We start from the raw sequence: 23196 nt of genomic DNA on the forward strand, positions 1-23196 counted from the left end.
TCCAGCTCATAGAATTATCCACAAGTAAAGCAAACATTCTTTATTGTTTATCCCATACCTTGTGGCAAAAGTCTTACAGAAAAGGTTATCTTAGTTTAAGATATTTGATATGACAAAGTGACCGTTTGTGAACACATGCAGCAGGTAACTTCCCAGCAGCAGCCAAACAATACCATTATAATTTTAACATATCATATATACTCATGTTTAGTTCGAGTTTTTAAGACCAAATTTTTTGGCAAAAAATTTGGGGCTGATATGTACATGGGTAATAGTTTTGTTAGCTCAAAATCTGTGCATGATGGGAAGGGCTAGGAGCAACTTTTAGCTTCAGACATGAAAAATATTTACCAGTTACTGTCTGTAAACACTGGTGATTTAAAATATGTACCAATTAGTAATGAAAAGTTGTGAAGTGCCTTCAGCAGATGAAGCTCACCAACTTGCAGTAGGCTAAGTTACCTTGCAATGTGCTTTCAGTAGTCTTTGAAGTTCTTAGCTCAGGCTAACTTGTCATATTATATACAGTATCCAAGTACCCATAGATCTACAAAAAATACCAGTAATAAAAACTTTTTCAACATTTTACACTTAACCTATGAAATTCAGTAACGTTCACCATAGGGAATGGTTAATTTCCTCCCATACGGATGGTGGAGGGATTGAAGCCCTCGCATTTTTCATTTTCAGTGATTTAGAGCAAATTATCTTCCATCATACCCATATTCCTGACCGTTGTGACCACTTTCTTAATATTCTGGATTTGTTTCTCACATCTAGTCCATCCTACCATAAATACAATATTTCAGTTGGTTCATTTGATCACACACTTATAAATGTATGTATTCTAATGGCACCTCTACCTCCAGCAGCCCCTTACGAGCATAAATACTGGCACCTGAACTAAGCTGAAAGGAATGACTTACGTAACTTCTCTGACTTTCGTTGGGTAGATTACTGTCTCTTATGTGGTGATGCTTCTGTCACTGCCGAATGTTTATTAGAGGTTATTTTTGTGGGAATAGAAGAATTTATCCCCTCTTTCTCCACAACAACCTCTTCATCCAATCCATGGTTCAACTGTTCCTATTCTGTGGCCATTCAGGCAAGGGATCAGGGATATCGGGCTTGGAAAAGCTTTCCTTCCTGTGGCTCCTGTTCAGCTTTTATCAGTGCTTGTAATTGCTGCAAGTATGTTATCCCTGAGGTGAAGTGGTCCTTTGTTCAAAGGAAGTGTGATAACCTCTCCTTGTCATCCACTGATAGGTCTTTCTGGTCTGTAGCTAAAGGCATCTCTAACAACTTCTGTCGCTCTACCTTCTCTTTGTTTTTCTGCTCTGATGGTGCTATAGCTGTGTCTTCTGTAGACAAAGCAACGCTCTTTATTCCTGTTTCTCCTCTAATGCCATCGTGGATGACTCTAACATTCCTTCACCCCCTAATGGTCCTCTTACTAATCCTATGCCCCTTCTCGTAATCTCTTTTCAGACTGTCCAAAAAGCGCTTCTTTTTCTGGACACAAATAATGCTTATGGTCCTGATAGCATCCATCCCCGAGTACTGAAAGAGTGTGCCTCAGAACTTGCACCTGTGCTTGCTTGTATATTCCGTTTCTGTTTAAAAACCAAAACTTTTCCTCCTTGGAAGCATGCACTGATACATCCCATCCCTATGAAGAGTGACCATTCTTACCCCTCTAACTATCATCTTATTGCTTTGCCATCTACCATTTCCGAATTCTTTGAATTCCTCCCCAACTCCCATATCCTTAAGCACCTCGAAAATCACAGTCTTCTCTCTGTTCAACAGTATGGCTTCTGTAAGGCGAGATCCACTGGTGATATTCTTTCCTATCTTACTAATGTCTGGTCATCATCTCTGAAAGATTTTGGGAAGTCAATTGTAGTTGCCCTTGACATATATCTAAGGCTTTTGACAGGGTGTGGCATCATGGTCTCATCTCTAAACTCCCCTCTTTTGGCTTCTTTCCCTCACTTTGCTCCTTCATATCTAACTTTCTCTCTAGTTGATCCATCTCTGTGATTGTTGATGGATCAGTCTTTCCCTTTTTCTCCATCAACAGCAGTGTCCCTCAAGGTTCTGTCCTGTCCCCTACACTTTTTTCCTTTTTTTTCCATAATTTCCTCTCCACAAATAATCCAGTGCTCTCATATGGTGACGACTCAATGCTGCATTCATCCATATCCTTCAATTCTGCTCTCACATCTCTCACTCGATCTGCATCTCATCTTGACACAGCTTCCTCAATAAACTCAGACTTGGGCAGGAATTCTTAGTGGGGTATACAAAATCTTAAGTTTAATGCCTCCAAGACCCAGTCTCTACCCATCTTTCTACCAAAAACTCCTCACAACTCTCACCTCTCCTTTGATGGTTCTCTAATTCCACCTCTTGACTCAGTGAACATACTTGGTATTACTGTAACAACCACTCTTTCTTGGAAACCCCACATTACAGAAATAGCTAAGTCTGCCTCAAGAAACTGGGTGTCCTGTTTAGATGTCAAAATTTCTTCTCTTCTGAACAGTTGCTCCATTCATACAAGAGATTGATTCTTCCTTGTATGGAGTATTGCTCTTACATCCTTGCTTGGCAGAGTTGAGTTGAAAGCAATTCATTTAATAAACTGATGCAGGCTAACTTCCAAACTTGATCCCCTTGCCTTACACGACAATGTTGGTTCACTTTCCCTCTTCTATAGATATTACTTTGGATTTCACTCCCAAGAGCTGGCTGCTTGTGTGCCCACATCACTAGCTAGATCACTCAATACTCGGCAAGCTGTTGCATCGCATGATTATTGTGTGGCCATCAGCAACTCAAGGGTGGGCCATTTTGATACCTGCTTCTTTCCCTACACATTGAAGCTGTGGAACTCTCCACTTCTTGTCTTTCCCAGTAGCTGTGACCTAGCACATTTCAAAAGACAGGTTTTTCACTTTCTCAAAAATTCATAAATCCTTTCCCTTGTCATTTTTTTTTTGTTTCATAATTCTCTCTCTATGTTTCAATTAAGGTTTGGCCTTGATGTAGACTTTTGTCTGTGACTGAAGCCTTCAGCATAAAAGAAAATCAAGTTCTTATGGAAGATGCTGTGATATTTTCGTTCTCCATCTCAGTACAAAATCATTTCTTTTCATAGATCTTATGCACCAACCAGGGCTTGCCTTAAATTCTGTGATGCCTAATTTCCTCGCTAGTTTCAAGGCAAAGATTCGAATTGATCCTTGGGAAACACCATAGACATTCTGTCGGTTTTCGCTGACATACTGTGCCACTGTAGCTTCCAACTGTGACCACTTGTTACACTTTCCTCGGTTAGTACATTTGTTTTTTGGCATATACTTAAGTTGTGCAGAGAGCTTTCCCCAGTCTATAAGATTTTTTTCGGATACCTTAAATTCCCTTGCTGCAGTACAGTTGTTAGTCTGTTCTGCATATTTAATCACTCAGAGCTTGAACTTTGCTGTGAACTTGTCTGTTCTGGAATCCATGCTGAAGAGAATGTGAGTCAAGCACATTTGGTCTCTTTTTGGTGGGAGAATCATGCAAAAACCTGTGCTAGTATTTGTTTGGTGTCTTATGTATTTTCGAAAATGAATGCTTGTAAATTAAAAGTACTGAACGTTGTCATGATTCTGGAAAGTTACAAGGAAGACAATAAGAATACAAACACAATTTCAATATACGGTAATATTAAAGGTTGCTTAGGAAGGGCTGATGCAAAGGCAGAGCCTCCACAAGCAGGACTTTGCTGTATCAGCTAGATTGTATGTGTTTTTTGAATCATTGTCAATTAAAAAAGTGTTACATCACAGGTATATTTTACCTTAACTGTACCTGAATGAAAATGTTCCCAGAAGTGAACAGTAGTTTTGCTGAAACGTGATGTATTTCAATGTTTTTTTTTTTTTTTTTTTTGCCGCTGTCTCCCGCGTTTGCGAGGTAGCGCAAGGAAACAGACGAAAGAAATGGCCCAACCCACCCCCATACACATGTATATACATACGTCCACACACGCAAATATACATACCTACACAGCTTTCCATGGATTACCCCAGACGCTTCACATGCCTTGATTCAATCCACTGACAGCACGTCAACCCCGGTATACCAAATCGCTCCAATTCACTCTATTCCTTGCCCTCCTTTCACCCTCCTGCATGTTCAGGCCCCGATCACACAAAATCTTTTTCATTCCATCTTTCCACCTCCAATTTGGTCTCCCTCTTCTCCTCGTTCCCTCCACCTCCGACACATATATCCTCTTGGTCAATCTTTCCTCACTCATTCTCTCAATGTGCCCAAACCATTTCAAAACACCCTCTTCTGCTCTCTCAACCACGCTCTTTTTATTTCCACACATCTCTCTTACCCTTACGTTACTTACTCGATCAAACCACCTCACACCACACATTGTCCTCAAACATCTCATTTCCAGCACATCCATCCTCCTGTGCACAACTCTATCCATAGCCCACGCCTCGCAACCATACAACATTGTTGGAACCACTATTCCTTCAAACATACCCATTTTTGCTTTCCGAGATAATGTTCTCGACTTCCACACATTCTTCAAGGCTCCCAGAATTTTCGCCCCCTCCCCCACCCTATGATCCACTTCCGCTTCCATGGTTCCATCCGCTGCCAGATCCACTCCCAGATATCTAAAACACTTCACTTCCTCCAGTTTTTCTCCATTCAAACTCACCTCCCAATTGACTTGACCCTCAACCCTACTGTACCTAATAACCTTGCTCTTATTCACATTTACTCTTAACTTTCTTCTTTCACACACTTTACCAAACTCAGTCACCAGCTTCTGCAGTTTCTCACATGAATCAGCCACCAGCGCTGTATCATCAGCGAACAGCAACTGACTCACTTCCCAAGCTCTCTCATCCCCAACAGACTTCATACTTGCCCCTCTTTCCAAATTCAATGTAAAATAGAATAAAAGACTTTACCTAACATTCTTATGTTCAAGAGATGTTACTCATTTTTTAATAGTCTCAGTTAAAGATAGTTATATTACAGTGACAATCTATTCATACTGTGCTTAATACATTCATAGAAATGTAATATTTTTACTGTAATTACATAAGTTTTACAGTGGAATGTGGGATAAAATCATTACAAAAACAATCAACTTTTACTTTCTTTCGTTGTTCAAAAGATTTTACCGTAATCACTTTTTGAATGATTTTCAGTTAAAAAACTGTTTATTACAATAATATTCTATCTCAATTGACTTGAATGAATACTTGAATGGAAACTGCTGGAACTACCCATGTTTCAATGAGAAGTGTCGTAATGATAAATGGTAGACAATTTGCCCTCAGCGCTTGGTGTCTCAGGCTCAGCAACCCCCAGTTTATAGGATGTATAGTGTTTTTTAGTGAGGATCTTCTGAAATTAGTTTTTTATTATACTTAGTCGCCATTTCCTGCATCAATGAGGTAGAGCCAGGAAACAGACAAAAACTGGCCCATTCACTTGTATACACATTTATATATCAACTTATACTGATACATATACATACACAGACATACACACACACACATATATATTAATAAAATAAATATATATATGTTTATTGTATTTATTATACTTTGTCGCTGTCTCCCACGTTAGCAAGGTAGCGTAAGGAAACAGACGAAAGAATGGCCCAACCCACCCACATACACATGTATATACAATCACATCCACACACGCACATATACATACCTATACATCTCAACGTATACATATATATACACACACAGACATATACATATATACACATGTACAGGTATTAAGAAGTTGTTAGAAGCAGTGAAAAGTTTTTATCGAGGATGTAAGGCATGTGTACGTGTAGGAAGAGAGGAAAGTGATTGGTTCTCAGTGAATGTAGGTTTGCGGCAGGGGTGTGTGATGTTTCCATGGTTGTTTAATTTGTTTATGGATGGGGTTGTTAGGGAGGTGAATGCAAGAGTTTTGGAAAGAGGGGCAAGTATGAAGTCTGTTGGGGATGAGAGAGCTTGGGAAGTGAGTCAGTTGTTGTTCGCTGATGATACAGCGCTGGTGGCTGATTCATGTGAGAAACTGCAGAAGCTGGTGACTGAGTTTGGTAAAGTGTGTGAAAGAAGAAAGTTAAGAGTAAATGTGAATAAGAGCAAGGTTATTAGGTAGAGTAGGGTTGAGGGTCAAGTCAATTGGGAGGTAAGTTTGAATGGAGAAAAACTGGAGGAAGTAAAGTGTTTTAGATATCTGGGAGTGGATCTGGCAGCGGATGGAACCATGGAAGTGGAAGTGAATCATAGGGTGGGGGAGGGGGCGAAAATTCTGGGAGCCTTGAAGAATGTGTGGAAGTCGAGAACATTATCTCGGAAAGCAAAAATGGGTATGTTTGAAGGAATAGTGGTTCCAACAATGTTGTATGGTTGCGAGGCGTGGGCTATGGATAGAGTTGTGCGCAGGAGGATGGATGTGCTGGAAATGAGATGTTTGAGGACAATGTGTGGTGTGAGGTGGTTTGATCGAGTAAGTAACGTAAGGGTAAGAGAGATGTGTGGAAATAAAAAGAGCGTGGTTGAGAGAGGAGAAGAGGGTGTTTTGAAATGGTTTGGGCACATTGAGAGAATGAGTGAGGAAAGATTGACCAAGAGGATATATGTGTCGGAGGTGGAGGGAACGAGGAGAAGTGGGAGACCAAATTGGAGGTGGAAAGATGGAGTGAAAAAGATTTTGTGTGATTGGGGCCTGAACATGCAGGAGGGTGAAAGGAGGGCAAGGAATAGAGTGAATTGGATCGATGTGGTATACCAGGGTTGACGTGCTGTCAGTGGATTGAATCAGGGCATGTGAAGCGTCTGGGGTAAACCATGGAAAGCTGTGTAGGTATGTATATTTGCGTGTGTGGACGTATGTATATACATGTGTATGGGGGTGGGTTGGGCCATTTCTTTCGTCTGTTTCCTTGCGCTACCTCGCAAACGCGGGAGACAGCGACAAAAAAAAACAAAAAAACATTCATACTGTCTGCCCTTGTTCATTCTCATCGCCACCCCGCCACACATGAAATAACAACCCCCCTCCCCGTATGTGTGCAAGGTAGTGCTAGGAAAAGACAACAAGGCCACATTCGTTCACACTCAGTCTCTAGCTGTCATGTATAATGCACTGAAACCACAGCTCCCTTTCCACATCCAGGCCCCACTGAACTTTCCATGGTTTATCCCAGACGCTTCGCATGCCCTGGTTTAATCCATTGACAGCACGTTGACCCCGGTATACTGCATCGTGCCAGGTCACTCTATTTCTTGCATGCCTCTCACCCTCTCGTATGTTCAGGCCCTGATTGCTCAAAATCTTTTTCACTCTATCCTTCCATCTCCGATTTGGTCTCCTGCTTCTCCTTGTTCCCTCCACCTCTGACACATATATCCTCTTTGTCAATCTTTCCTCCCTCATTCTCTCCATATGCCCAAACCATTTCAACACACCCTCTTCTGCTCTCTCAACCATACTCTTTTTATTTCCACACATCTCTCTTACCCTTACATTACTTACTTGATCAAACCAACTCACTCCACATATTGTCCTCAAACATTTCATTTCCAATACATCCATTCCTATCGCTACCCCACCGCACAGGAAAACAGCATTGCTATCCCTTACTTCGACAAGGTAGCACCAGGAATACAGACAAGAAGGCCACATTTGTCCACACTTAATCTGTAGCTGTCATGTGTAATGCACCAAAACCACAGCTCCCAACCCACATCCATGCCCCACAGACCTTTCCATGGTTTATGTATACCACATCATTCCAATTCACTTTATTCCTTGCATGCCTCTCATCCTCATGTATGTTCAGGCCCTGATAGCTCAAAATTTTTTTTACTCCATCCTTCCACCTCCAATTTGGTCTCCTGCTTCTCCTTGTTCCCTCCACCTCTGACACATATATCCTCTTTATCAATCTTTCCTTGCTTATTCGAACCATATGTCCAAGTCATTTCAACATGCCTTCTTCTGCTTTCTCAACCACACTCTTTTTATTTTCACTCACCTTTCTTACCCTTCTATTACTTACCCTGTCAAACCACCTCATACCACATACTATCCTCAAACATTTCATTTCCAACACATCCACCCTCCTCTGTACAAGTACAACCCTATCTATAACCCATGCCTTACAACCATATAATATTGTTGAGACTACTATTCCTTCAAGCATACCCATTTTTGCTCTCCGAGATGACGTCCTCACCTTCCACACATTCTTCATCACTCCCAGAACCTTCGCCCCTCCCCACCCTGTAACTCATCTCCACTGCCATGGTTCCATTCGCTGCTAAGTCCACTCCCAGATATCTAAAACACTTCTTCCTCCAATTCTTCTCCATTCAAACTTGCATCTCAATTAACTTGTCCCTCAACCCTACTGAACCTAATAACCTTGCTGTTATTCACATTTACTCTCAACTTCCTCCTTTCACACACTTTTCCAAACTCAGTCATCAGCTTCTGCATTTTCTCACTCAGATCAGCCACCAGAACTGTAGCATTGGCAAAAAACAACTGACTTACCTCCCAGGCCCTGTCACCCCCAACATACTACATACTTGCCCCTCTCTCCAAAGCTTGTGTTTACTCCCTAGCCAAGCCATCCATAAACAAGTTAAACAACCTTGGAATTTATCAAAAAAGGGGGTGACTGTGTTGTTGACTGGTTGGTGAGGATATTCAGTGTATGTATGGTTCATGGTGAAGTGCCTGAGGATTGGTGGAATGCATGCATAGTGCCATTGTACAGAGGCAAAGGGGATAAAGGTGAGTGTTCAGATTACAGAGGTATAAGTTTGTTGAGTATTCCTGAGAAATTATATAGGAGGGCATTGATTGAGAGGGTGAAGGCATGTACAGAGCATCAGATTGGGGAAGAGCAGTGTGGTTTCAGAAGTGGTAAAGGATATGTGGGTCAGGTGTTTGTGATGTGTGAATCAGGTGTTTGCTTTGAAGAATGTATGTGAGAAATACTTAGAAAAACAAATGGATTTATATGTTGCATTTATGGATCTGGAGAAGGCATATGATAGAGTTCATAGAGATACTCTGTGGAAGGTATTAAGAGTGTATGGTGTGGGTGGCAAGTTGCTAGAAGCAGTGAAAAGTTTTTATCGAGGTTGTAAGGCATGTGTATGAGTAGGAAGAGAGGAGAGTGATTGGTTGCCAGTGAATGTCGGTTTGCGGCAGGGGTGTGTGTCTCCATGGTTGTTTGATTTGTTTATGGATTGGGTTGTTAGGGAGGTGAATGCAAGAGTTTTGGATAGAGGGGCAAGTATGCAGTCTGTTGTGGATGAGAGGGCTTGGGAAGAGAGTCAGTTGTGGTTCGCTGATGATACAGCGCTGTTGGCTGATTCGGGTGAGAAACTGCAGAAGTTGGTGACTGAATTTGGTAAAGTGTGTGAAAGAAGAAAACTGAGAGTAAGTGTGAATAAGAGCAAGGTTATTAAGTACAGTAGGGTTGAGGGACAAGCCAATTGGGAGGTAAGTCTGAATGGAGAAAAACTGGAGGAAGTGAAGTGTTTTAGATATCTGGCAGTGGATTTGGCAGCAGATGGAACCATGGAAGTGGAAGTGAGTCACAGGGAGGGGGAGGGGACGAAGGTTCTGGGAGTGGTGAAGAATGTGTGGAAGGCGAGAATATTATCTCAGAAAGCAAAAATGGGTATGTTTGAAGGAATAGTGGTTCCAACAATGTTACATGGTTGTGAGGTAGGGGCTATAGATAGGCTTGTGCAGAGGAGGGTGACACGATGTGTTGGAAATGAGATGTTTAAGGACAATATGTGGTGTGAGGTGGTTTGATTAAGTAATGAAAGGGTAAGAGAGATGTGTGGTAATAAAAAGAGTGTGGGTGAGAGAGCAGAAGAGGGTGTGTTGAAATGGTTAGGTCACATGGAGAGAATGAATGAGGAAAGATTGACAGACAATATATGTGTCAGAGGTGGAGGGAATGAGGAGAAGTGGGAGAGCAAATTGGAGGTTGAAGGATGGAGTGAAAAAGATTTTGAGTGATCGGGGCCTTAACATGCAGGAGGGTGAAAGGCGTGCAAGGAATAGATTGAATTGCAACGATGTGGTTTACTGGGGTCGATGTGCTGTCAATGGATTGAACCAGGGCATGTGAAGCATCTGGGGTAAACCATGGAAAGTTTGGTGAGGCCTGGATGTGGTAAGGGAGCTGTAGTTTCGGTGCATTATTACATGACATCAAGAGACTGAATGTGAACGAATGTGGCCTTTGTTGTCTTTTCCTAGTGCTATCTTGCGCGTGTGCACGGGGAGGAGGGTGTCATTTCATGTGTAGCGGGGTGGCGATGGGAATGAATAAAGGCAGACAGTATGAATTATGTACATGTGTATATATGTATATGTCTGTGTGTATATATATATGTATACGTTGAGATGTATAGGTATGTATATTTGCATGTGTGGATGTGTATGTATATACATGTGTATGTGGGTGGGTTGGGCCATTCTTTCGTCTGCTTCCTTGCGCTACCTCGCTAACGCGGGAGACAGCAACAAAGCAAAATGAATAGAAATAAAATATTTTCATACATATTTGCCGTTTCCCACACTAGCGAGTTAGCGTTAAGAACAGAGAACTGAGCCTTAAAGGGAACATCCTCACTTGGTCCCCTTTGCTGTTCCTTCGTTTGGAAAATTAAAAACGAGGGGAGAATTTCCAGCCCCCCACTCCCTCACCTTTTAGTTGCCTTCTACAACACACAGGTAATACACGGGAAGTGTGTGTGTATATTCATATGTATGTGTATGTGAGTGGATAGGTCTTTCTTTATCTGTTTTCTGGTGCTATCCCATTAATGTGTGAAATGGCGATCAAGTATAACAAGAAAAACAATGATAAGGCTACAGTGTACAAGATACCAGAATCATTGGGTTTCATGAACTAAAAGATTTTCGGTCAGGTCATTCTTAGAATTATTGTCATCATCATTTTAATTATGTAGAGATGAATTAAGATCACATACTGAAGTATTTCCAAAACTGAATGATACAATGTTGATGTCTGTTACAAGTCTTTTCGAAAGCTTTGCTTCGCCCAGATTTTGGTTCATCAGGATCAAAGACAGGAAATTTCAGAAGTTTGGAGAAATTTTTGGGCTTCATTTACATTGTTGAATGCTCTATATGTGTGCTTGGGCAGCTTTTACTTATTAGCTCAACTTTATACACAATAGATTGAGTTTGTTTGGTTGTTGCCTCTTATTAATTAAGATTCAGGTGCTATTGTGTATGGTTCATACTAAAATGAGCAGTGCTGTCATTCTGCAGCTTTGTTTTTATTTTTTATTAGTTTTGCTGTTTTAGATGTATAAGATATAATATTGGAAGTGGATATGAAGGTATGAAATGCTATGCAGCATATTTCCTGAGATAACCGTAATGCAGGTGTGTTTTTGTGTATTTGATCATGTAGTATTTACTGCCACTGGAATATATTTTAACAGGTTGAGTATGACTCAGGTCGTCTGTCTCGCTTGCCCCTTCAGTCACTGTCCTCTGCATCACCTGTTGTTTTGGTACGAAGGGATGATTCAAGGAGGAAGATTCTACACAGCTGTGTATCACTAGTTTCATTTTCATATTGCATGTGGAGACTTTATCAATTGTACAAGTAGAATTATCAGGAAAACATATTAATTGTACATGTAGTATCATAAGAGTAATGTATGATTTATACATGTATATGTAAGATAAGACAGTATATCAATTGTATGAGTAGGCTCATCAGTGTAATGTATGAGATGTACACATGAACAGGAATGTATGAGTTGTACAAAAGGATGAACAGTTTTAAATAAGTATACATTCAGTGAGTTACATAACCTTTACAGTCATTTGCTGATGAAGTCTGGAGTCTATTTGAATGCAAATAGAACTGTTAAATATTTATTATGGTTTGTTTTACACACACACACACACACACACACACACACACAAAACAGTAAAAAATGTTTTATTCATTTTGATGGAGTAGTATTTATTCATGATAATGTTCTTTCTTAGGATGTTTGAGGGGGATCTTTTCCTGAGTTTCCCTGTTTAATGGAGAAATATCCATGACATGAGAAAGAGAGTTGCAAAGTTTTTAACATGGCATAAATAAAAGACAATAACTATTACTTGCTAGCTAAAATGAATTCTAGCCAAAGCTCATGGCATGCTGCAGCACTAGATATGTGTTAATTTTCTAATGTGATATAGTTTACATATAATTCTCATTCTGGGAGAGCTAGTCAATCCCATTATCATGCTCCACAAAGGATCTGAAGCACAGGTTAATAAATAACCTTAAATTGTAAAGAATCTTCCATTACTTATCAGCAAAAGAAACAATCATAGATTCCAATAAGACAATAAGAATGTAAAAGTTCATAAGGTCAGCAGAAAAAATTTTGTTTTGAAGTATTTGATTAATGGAAAAGTGACAAGTACAAAATATTATATTGCAACATCAAATGGCTGGCACAGTAACAGAATAATCTTGTGTACTGTATTCTACCATCATGTCCTGTCTCAAGAATTCCTCAGTTGTGATATTTTCCATTTTCTATAATTTAAGAAAAGAACTAATGGTTTAATAAATACAATTTATTAGGTTAGCTTGCTGGAATCATAATTATTTGAAAGTTAGGCTTATAATACATGATATACAGCACATCGTTCTTAACTATTTTTTTTGCACGTATAACTTTTCTTAATAGATGTCTAAGATTTTAATACAGATGCTCAAATTCCTTAATTTCAAGTTATATGTTTGATCAGAGTAGGTTTTATATCTTTCACTTTTTATTTTGCTAATAATGCTTTGGTTTCCAATGCTTGGATTGGAAACCCCATGAACGAATAAAATTAAGCTAGTAAAGGGCTAGTGATGTTAGTTGCCCATGTTTAGTTGAAATGGTCACCTGAGTGCCCTTGGAAGTAACATTCTGAGAATAGGATGAAGTTGGCCAGTTCAGGCCTATGGTAGCAACCTCCAGTGTAAGGCCATATGAACACAGGATGATTGGGTATCAGCCTCTCTGTATGAAGGAGTTAGCAGGTGCAAGACTTGATAGACCCTACAACAGTTATCTTTGCACCTGTGAACTTACCCAGCACAATCCTTCCTGTTGAGGATCAAAACTTTTGTCCTTAAGATAAAAATGGGGAATGGTGTGTTTTGTAATACAATGGACCAATTCTGTGGTGTTCCAATATTTGAATAGGAAAATATTAAGAGATGACCCTTTTTGATTGGGAAGGAAAGAGGAGTCATCTTTTGGATTGTACAGACATTAATTAAGTATTGTAGTGTAGTCTGTACATATAATTGTCTTTATTTTGTAACAATGAATTAAACCAAATGCCACAAAATCATAATCTCATTACACCAGTAAGTAATCTCAATAAAGTAAATCATTTGAAAAAAGCCAGATAATCTCGTCTCTAGACCATGTTATTATTTAAGCACTTTTCAGTCAGCAAGATTCTCTCTTCCATTCTTCTCTTTGGTTCCCAGTAGTGTTATATTCATTCATGTGTGGCTTGTTTATTTTCATGTTATCATCCTCTCTTGTAATCTGATAACAATTTACATGCTCTTTTTATTGTTTTGTTAAAGAATGTAAAGAAATGTGTCAAGAAAATAAGTTCATTGTTTTGTAGGAAAGTAGTACTAGGGCACCAAGTCTACCTCAGGGAATCAGATGGCCTTGCCCCTTTGTCAGACTACAGGCATTGAGGTAAGGAACCCTTGTTTTAAAAAATTCATTTGCACAAAAAGGTTGCATGCTTTTATTAACATGGTGAATGGGAATAGAGTTAATGATGATTTTTTATACTATGCTTCACATTTTCCCATGGTGAGGTAGCAATAGGAACACACAAAGAATGGCCTAATCTGTTCACATCCACTCTCAAGTTGGCATGTGCATTGCACCAACACAAGAGCCTCCCATCTACTACTAAATTGTATAGACCCTTTCATGGTTTCTGCTGACTACCTCACATGCCCTGGTTCCATCCAATGACAGCACATCACCCCATGTACAACATATCACACTAATTTGCTCTATCCCTTGCATGTCTTTCATCATTGTGTGTGTTAAGGTCCTGATAACTCAGACTCCATCCTTCCATCTCATCACAGTCTCCCCCTTCTCTTTGATCCTTTCATTTTAAAAAATATCATCTTAATCAGTCTCTTTTCACCATTACTCATAAAACCAACAACCCTTCTCACACCAAATATTGACCTTGGGCATTTCAGTTCCAACACATCCACCCTCTTCTGTACTTTTCAATTTGGGGCCCATGACTTGCACCCATATGGAACCAATGGGATTACTATCTCATTAAACATATCTTTCATTGCCATCACAGACAGTGATATCTTTCCACACACTCATCAGTGAACCCAGGATTCTCAATTCACCTTATGATTCACTACAGCTCCCATAGTCCTATCCATTTGCCATGACCACTTCCAGGTATCTTAAACATTTCACATCCCCCTGGTTCTTACCATCCAAACATATTCAAACTGATCTGTTTCTTAACTCTGATACTGCCTTACTTATGGAGAAAATGGGAAACATATGTTGGATCTAGATGTGGATATAGAGCTGTGGTTTCTGTGCATTACACATGACAGCTAGACACCGAGTGTAAACGAATGTGGCCTTTTTTTTTTTGTCTGTTTTCCTGGTGCTACCTCACTGAAGCAGAGGGTAGTGATGCTATTTCCACACATCTTCTAACCCCTTTCATTACTTACTCGATCAAACCACCTCACACATATTGTCCTCAAACATTTCATTTCCGACTTATCCACCCTCCTCCGTACAACCCTATCTATAACCCATGCCTTGCAACCATATAATATTGTTGGAACTACTATCCCTTCAAACATACCCATTTTTGCTCACCAAGATAACATTCTTTCTTTCCACACATTCTTAATCACTCACAGAACTCTCGCTCCTCCCCCATCTAATGACTCACTTCCATGCCCATGGTTCCATTCACTGCTAAGTCCACTCCCGGATATCTAAAACCTTCACTTCCTCCAGTTTTCTCCATTCAAACTTACATCCCAACTAACTTGTCTCTCAACCCTTATGAACTTAATAACGTTGCTCGTATTCACATTTACTCTCACCTTTCTCCTTTCACACACTTTTCCAAGCTCATGCACCAACTTCTGCAGTTTCTCACTTGAATCAGCCTCCAGTGCTGTATCATTGTCAAACAATAACTGACTCACTTCCCAGGCCCTCTCAAACCCAATAGATTGCATACTTGCCCCTCTTTCCAAAATTCTTGCATTTACTTCCCTAACCACCCCATCAGTAAACAAATTAAACAACCATGGGGACATCAAACACTCCTGCTGCAGACCATCCTTCACTAGGAACCAATCACTCTCCTCTCTTCTTACTCGTACACATGCCTTACACCCTTGATGAAAATTTCTCACAGCATCTAGAAGCTTACCTCCCACACCGTATACTCTTGAGGCCTTCTACAAAGCATCTCTATCCACCCTGTCATATGCCTTCTCTAGATCCATAAATGCCACATGCAAATCCATCTGTTTCTCTTAGTATTTCTCACACACATTCTTCGGAGCAAACACCTGATCTACAAATCCTCTGCCACTTCTGAACCCACACTTCTTCCCAGTCTGATGCTTTGTACGTACCTTCACCTTCTCAGTCAATACTCCTTGAAGCAGGAGTGTGTGATGGAGTGCAAGGAAGTAAATTCTAGATTGATGTGGGTAAAACAGCAAGAGATAGATGATAATTGGTGCTTATGCACATGGCCATGAGAAGAAAGATCATGAGAGGCAAGTGTTTTGGGAGCAGCTGAGTGAGTGGGTCTACAGTTTTGGTGTACAATACTGAGTATTAGTGAGGGGTGATTTAAATGCAAAGGTAAGTAAAATGGCTGTTGACGGTATAATTAGTGCACATGGGGTATTCAGTACTATGAATGGAAATGAAGAGTTTGTGCAGTTGTGTGTTGAAAAAAGACTGGTGATTGGGAGTATCTGGTTTAAAAAGAGAAATATATACAAGTATACATGTGAGTAGGAGAGATAGCCAGTGGGCATAATTAGATTACGTATTAACTGATAGACGTGTAAAAGAGACTTTTGGGTGTAAATGTGTTGAGAGGGGCAGCTGGTGGGATGTCTGATTACAATCTTGTGGAGGCGAGGGTGAAAATTTGGAGAGGCTTTCGAAAAAGAGGTAATATTATTGGGGAGAAGAGAGTGGTGAGAGTATGTGAGCTTGGAAAGGAGGCTTGTGTATAGAAATACCAGGAGAGATTGAGTAGAATGGCAGAAGGTGAGAGCAAATGAAGTGAGGGGAGTGGGTGAGGATTGGGAGGTATTTAGGGAAGCAGTATTTGCATGTGCAAGAGAAGCATGTGGCATGTGAAAGGTGGGTAGATTAGAACCGGTAGTGAGTGTTGGGATGAAGAAGTAAAGTTGGTAGTGAAAGAGAAAAGAGAGGCATTTGGGTGGTACTTGCAAGTAAGGAATGCAGATGATTGGGAGATGTTCAAGAGAATGTGGCAATTGAGAGCTGGAATGAGAGAGCATCATCAAACTTTAGGGAGAATAAAAAGATGTTTTGGAAGATGGTAAATAATGTGCAAAAGAGAAGAAAACATGAGAACATCAATGAAAGAGGCATAAGGGAAGTGATAACATGTAGCGATGAAGTGAGGATGAGATGGAGTGAGTATTTTGAAGGATTGTTAAGTGTGTTCGATGATAGAGTGGCAGATTTAGGGTCCTTTGGTCATGGTGGTATGCAAAAAGAGTGAGTCATGAAGAGTGGTTAGGTGGAGAGAAGAGGTGGTGAAAGCCTTGCACAAGATGAAATGCAGCAAAGCAGTTGGAGTGGATAGTATTGCAGTTGAATTTATTAAGAAAGAGGGTGACCTTGTTGTTGATTGCATGTATGGATCATGGTGAAGTGACTTAGCATTGGTGAAATGCATGTATAGTGCCATTGTATAGAAAAAGGTTGAGTGTCGAAACTACAAAGGTATGTTTGTTGAGTATAACTGGTAGTTGTATGGGAGGGCATTGATTGAGAGGATGAAGGCATGTATAGAGCATCAGGCTGTGGAGGAACAGTTTGGTTTCAGAAGTGTTAGAGGATATGTGAATCAAGTCTTATATTTATTTATTTTTTTTTTTTTGCTTTGTCGCTGTCTCCCGCGTTTGCGAGGTAGCGCAAGGAAACAGACGAAAGAAATGGCCCAACCCACCCCCATACACATGTATATACACACATGTCCACACACGCAAATATACATACCTACACAGCTTCCCATGGTTTACCTCAGACGCTTCACATGCCCTGATTCAATCCACTGACAGCACGTCAACCCCGGTATACCACATCGATCCAATTCACTCTATTCCTTGCCCGCCTTTCACCCTCCTGCATGTTCAGGCCCTGATCACTCAAAATCTTTTTCACTCCATCTTTCCACCTCCAATTTGGTCTCCCACTTCTCCTCGTTCCCTCCACCTCCGATACATATATCCTCTTGGTCAATCTTTCCTCACTCATTCTCTCCATGTGCCCAAACCATTTCAATACACCCTCTTCTGCTCTTTCAACCATGCTCTTTTTATTTCCACACATCTCTCTTACCCTTACATTACTTACTCGATCAAACCACCTCACACTACACATTGTCCTCAAACATCTCATTTCCAGCACATCCACCCTCCTCCGCACAACTCTATCCATAGCCCACGGCTCACAACCATACAACATTGTTGGAACCACTATTCCTTCAAACATACCCATTTTTGCTTTCCAAGGTAGTGTTCACGACTTCCACACATTCTTCAAGGCTCCCAGGATTTTCGCCCCCTCCCCCACCCTATGATTCACTTCCGCTTCCATGATTCCATCCGCTGCCAGATCCACTCCCAGATATCTAAAACACTTTACTTCCTCCAGTTTTTCTCCATTCAAACTTACCTCCCAATTGACTTGACCCTCAACCCTACTGTACTTAATAACCTTGCTCTTATTTACATTTACTCTTAACTTTCTTCTTTCACACACTTTACCAAACTCAGTCACCAGCTTCTGCAGTTTCTCACATGAATCAGCCACCAGCGCTGTATCATCAGCGAACAACAACTGACTCACTTCCCAAGCTCTCTCATCCCCAACAGACTTCATTCTTGCCCCTCTTTCCAAAACTCTTGCATTCACCTCCCTAACAACCCCATCCATAAACAAATTAAACAACCATGGAGACATCGCACACCCCTGCCGCAAACCTACATTCACTGAGAACCAATCACTTTCCTCTCTTCCTACACGTACACATCCCTTACATCCTCGATAAAAACTTTTCACTGCTTCCAACAACTTGCCACCCACACCATATATTCTTAATACCTTCTACAGAGCATCTCTATCAACTCTATCATATGCCTTCTCCAGATCCATAAGTGCTACATACAAATCCATTTGTTTTTCTAAGTATTTCTTACATACATTCTTCAAAGCAAACACCTGATCCACACATCCTCTACCACTTCTGAAATCACACTGCTCTTCCCCATTCTGATGCTCTGTACATGCCTTCACCCTCTCAATCAATACCCTCCCATATAATTTACCAGGAATACTCAACAAACTTATACCTCTGTAATTTGAGCACTCGCTCTTATCCCCTTTGCCTTTGTACAATGGCACTATGCACGCATTCCGCCAATCCTCAGGCACCTCACCATGAGTCATACATACATTAAATAACCTTACCAACCAGTCAACAATACAGTCACCCCCTTTTTTAATAAATTCCACTGCAATACCATCCAAACCTGCTGCCTTGCCGGCTTTCATCTTCCGCAAAACTTTTACTACCTCTTCTCTGTTTACCAAATCATTTTCCCCAACCCTCTCACTTTGCACACCACCTCGACCATTATATTATATTATATTATATTATATTATATATTATATTATTATATTATATTTAACTGTACAGGGAGAAGGGAAGAGAATTCACTTGTAAGGCAGAGATTACAAATGAGCTCCCATTTGGATTCTCTGGGGACTGACAGCTAAATTAGTGGCACAGTGCCTTTCTCATGATGTAAAAACATAGGACTCATTCAGAAGAGATTCTTAAATATGATAAAAAGAATATTTTAGTTTTATATAATTTTCTCATACCTCAGTACTTTCACAGCTTGGAACATCGGAGAGATCTGTCTTCACTGGTACAGGAGCAATATTAATGTTTAGACCCTGAATAGTAAGGAAGAGGAGTTAAACAAATTACTAATTCATCATTAAGATAAGTTATGGGTCTGTTAGTTACTACCATTCCAACTTCCCTTAACAGTTTCCAGTTCACAAGCAGATGTCTTACTTTTGCACAAAACCTTTTGCAAAGTGTTCTTGACACTACTGATTAACAGTTTGTAGAAGCCTCCTAATTATGCAGAGAGAACAGCAATTAATTTTCAGTGTTTTACGATTTTTTAAAAAGCTTTGGGCATTTTTTTTTTTGCTTATAAATTAAGTCCTCATATCAAAGATTGTCAACTGAGGTAAAGAACATGAAGCATTAAATTTCCTTTTTTAAAAAGCAACAGAAATGTTTCTGCTGATAAATCCTAAGCCAATTCTAAGTGGAAAACTCTAACAGCTGCACAAGTAAGTAAATAAACAGATGTAAGATTATTTGGAGATCGAGCTTCATTTTTACTAACTTTAATAGGTTGTCTGTAATTTACACCCAAAGTTTGGGAGGGGGTATTAAAAATGATGAGAACATCTTGGTTAGGGATAACACCTCCCACTGACACTTTTACAATGGATAACTCTCTGCAGCTCTTTCTCAATACTTTATCTTAAGAATCCAAAATTCTTGTCTAACTTGGTTAAGGGAAGAACGTACTTCATCATAAGAACGCTCACAATGATATTTCATGATATAGTAATCAGTTATGCTAAATAATCCTTATGGGACAATAATATGGGATAAGCATCTTTTGATAATTCTAATATTCTAAATTCACTACTTGACCCCTCCAGTGAATCAGCTCGAGACCAAATATAGCCCTAACAGACTGAGCATGCCCTTAAGACTCCTGTGACCCATCAAAAGGATTTTGATTCAGGATCAAAAACTTTTATTTTACCATAATGGAAAGATTGAGAGTATTATCACCACTCCAATAGATAAATCACAATAGGTTTTAACCTCTTAATCTATCCAAGACCCTTCCTAGTAATATTAAGATCTGCAGAGAAAAAAGCTTGTATAGTGTATTCAAACACTGGTTAAAAAACTCACTACTATACATGAGGGTGAGTTCAAATTGTCATTAAGTTCGTGTTGATAAAGATGCTATCTTTGCTATATACATAACTAACTACTTGACTTTGATCATCACTAACTACAACCACCACTGCATCATATTCTGTTGTGGTAGCACAAAGTAGATGCAGTTGACAAGATGACAATTGTGAAACTTGGCTTTGAAATTTCAACATAAAACATAACACAATTTAGATACAGTTTTAACTCCTCTCAGTCATTCACTATTTAGGTAGGTGATGGACTATCAACACATCAGTTTTTCATTTCATACCCTTTGTATGAGCATCTTACCTCAAATTAGTAATGGTGGTACAAGTCCTAGTGGATAAAAAATTGCACTAATAAGTGATGGTAAATTACGTTTAGTGAGTTTAAACGTTCCTTAAAATCCACAGATTTAACATGTATTTCATTTGTGGTCATAAGGTTTAGATTCCTCATAACATTTATTTATCAAGTACTGCTTGCAATTAAGATTATACTCGATCCACATCTATAGTGGCATCTTAGCTTTAGACAATTCCACATTCTGTACACTTAGCACCCACCATGGGCATGGCATAAGTTACTAACACCAACCTTTTATTATGGGTGTTGGAAATTAGTCACACCGTATGCATGTTCCAATTATTCACCCGTGCACTGAAATAATAAAATCTACTACTACACAGATATGATTTCCTAACTTCTCCGCATTCATTTGTCACAAAGTTTAATATTTCCTTGTATGCTCTTCCAGAGTCATAAGATGAAATTTCCCATCTGCACAACTTTGAACATTCGAACATTCCCCTAAGATAACAACAATAAAACCCAAATGTTCCCTCACTCAATCTTTCCACCTTAGCATATATGCAAATAAAAGGACACAAGTAAACACTTCATGTATAGTAACACCTTTATTTTTTACCAATGTTCATGACTGAAGACAACGCATATTTGCATAAAATATTTACAATAAAGTTTCTACTAGAAATATACCTCAAACTTTGTGAATTTCATATTGACAAGAAAACATAGCAACAGTTTTCATATATACAAATGTACAAAAGATACTAACCCTCCAGAGCAGAAAACATTTGCACCAAATTTCAGCCAAGGAACATCAGCATTGCATGTCTCACACAGCTTTTAAGTATCACTTATTTTCCTATACTAACATTAGCTATTAACTGCCATTTTGGATGCTGCATTACATTGTTAATTCATAGTATACAACTAGAAAAATAATCAGTCCATTTCCAACATAGTTTCTATGACAAGAACACCTAAAGTGATTATTAGACTTCCCTAACTTTGCCTAAATCTTCTGCGGTTAGATAAACGACTGCCACATATATACCACATTTTAATTACCTTCCTCAACTGAAAGTATGCCATACTTTGAATGCTTGTCGTAATGTTACAAAATAATGATGCAAAGTGTTGTATGTATGAGGCACATCACAATGAAACATGACACTGACCATTCCTACAATTTCAAAACTGAAGCTTTTATATCACGAGCTTAGCAAGTAATTTAATATCCCCTACATTTTTTAACACCAATTTAAATTTCCCTATTAGTATATTATTTCTGAACACATTTATCTGGAAATCAACCTGTCAAAATCCTAGCGCCAAAAATAGGTACTGCACTGTGCTTGTGATAAGCAACATATATTCAGAACAAAGCTTAATCAATCATTCACATTCGTGAGAAAGTTAAATGATTATAATTTTCAAATGCATCAAATATTTGTTTCAATAGGATTTCACTCTTCTTGTTGATGCTTGAAATCAAGTGATATGTGCGATTTTCATATACAGTATCTCAATGTTCTTCACCCTCAAAAAAAAAAGAAAAAAAAGTAGCTTCCTGCTGCCTGTCACCACTTGACTAGTTTTGACTAATCTCAGTTATAGAGTTATAATAAAAGGACTTATCCGATAGCAAAATGACAGAAAATTTAGGAACTGCTGGAATAAAAGTAAAGATTTCTCATCTATCAAGTACATCAGACCAAGAGGACTATAATATAATGTCAAAATGTTCCTTGGCACATGAGCATTAAATATATATATATATATATATATATATATATATATATATATATATATATGAAATCCTCAGCATTCATGGTTTTAGTACATGCTGTTTTGACTACAAAAAAAATATGCATACCTATTTAATAATCTTGGTAAAATGTTTCAACGATTTGTGAATCCATTGTCAGCTTTTCAACTTTCTACTCTTCCAGGCTGCATATGTATCATGTACCTTGCAATCTACCCTAGTGTTTTATTTGTGTTCTGAGTTCTCTTTTCCTATTTATGCCTGCTAAGAGATAATCATGCAGTGCAATGTTAAATGTAATTTTATTGTATAAGTATACTGTGTGGAGACTACAAAAGCTGGCAAAAGCATTCACCAGTAGAAGCAAACATGCAGACACAGATGGACATGGTAAGGGGTGGGGGAGGTAAAGTTTTAGTGGAAGTATTGAGATGGTAGTACAGCTGGGATTAATGGTGCTAATAGGTGGTGATACCATTTTATTAATGATACTGTCAGCACTGTTTATCTTTAAAGTTTTTGGCAAAACAGGTAATGGCACTAAGATTTTGGAGAGAGTCAACTGCTGATTACTAGTTCTTCAAAATCACTTATACAGAAATTTAGTTCACAATCTGCAATCTCTACTATAAAAGACGGATGCTTCACTAACTGCAAGGTTAGTATGACAT

At 39.2% G+C, this 23196-nt stretch overlaps 1 protein-coding gene across 3 annotated transcripts in view; it reads left to right on the forward strand.

The window, feature by feature from the left end:
* Positions 1-22569, forward strand: part of Pmi (Transmembrane protein Pmi) — a 31061-nt gene extending 8492 nt beyond the window's left edge. For all 3 annotated transcript variants that reach the window (XM_071681651.1, XM_071681649.1, XM_071681650.1), the window contains one exon: positions 11547-22569. In XM_071681651.1, coding sequence (XP_071537752.1) covers positions 11547-11717 — 171 coding nt within the window. In that variant the 3' untranslated portion in view covers positions 11718-22569. The remainder of the gene's footprint in view (positions 1-11546) is intronic.
* Positions 22570-23196: the final 627 nt, after the last annotated feature.

The sequence above is a fragment of the Panulirus ornatus genome, chromosome 33 (genome assembly GCF_036320965.1).
Source record: "Panulirus ornatus isolate Po-2019 chromosome 33, ASM3632096v1, whole genome shotgun sequence".
Classification (NCBI taxonomy): Eukaryota; Metazoa; Arthropoda; class Malacostraca; order Decapoda; family Palinuridae; genus Panulirus; species Panulirus ornatus.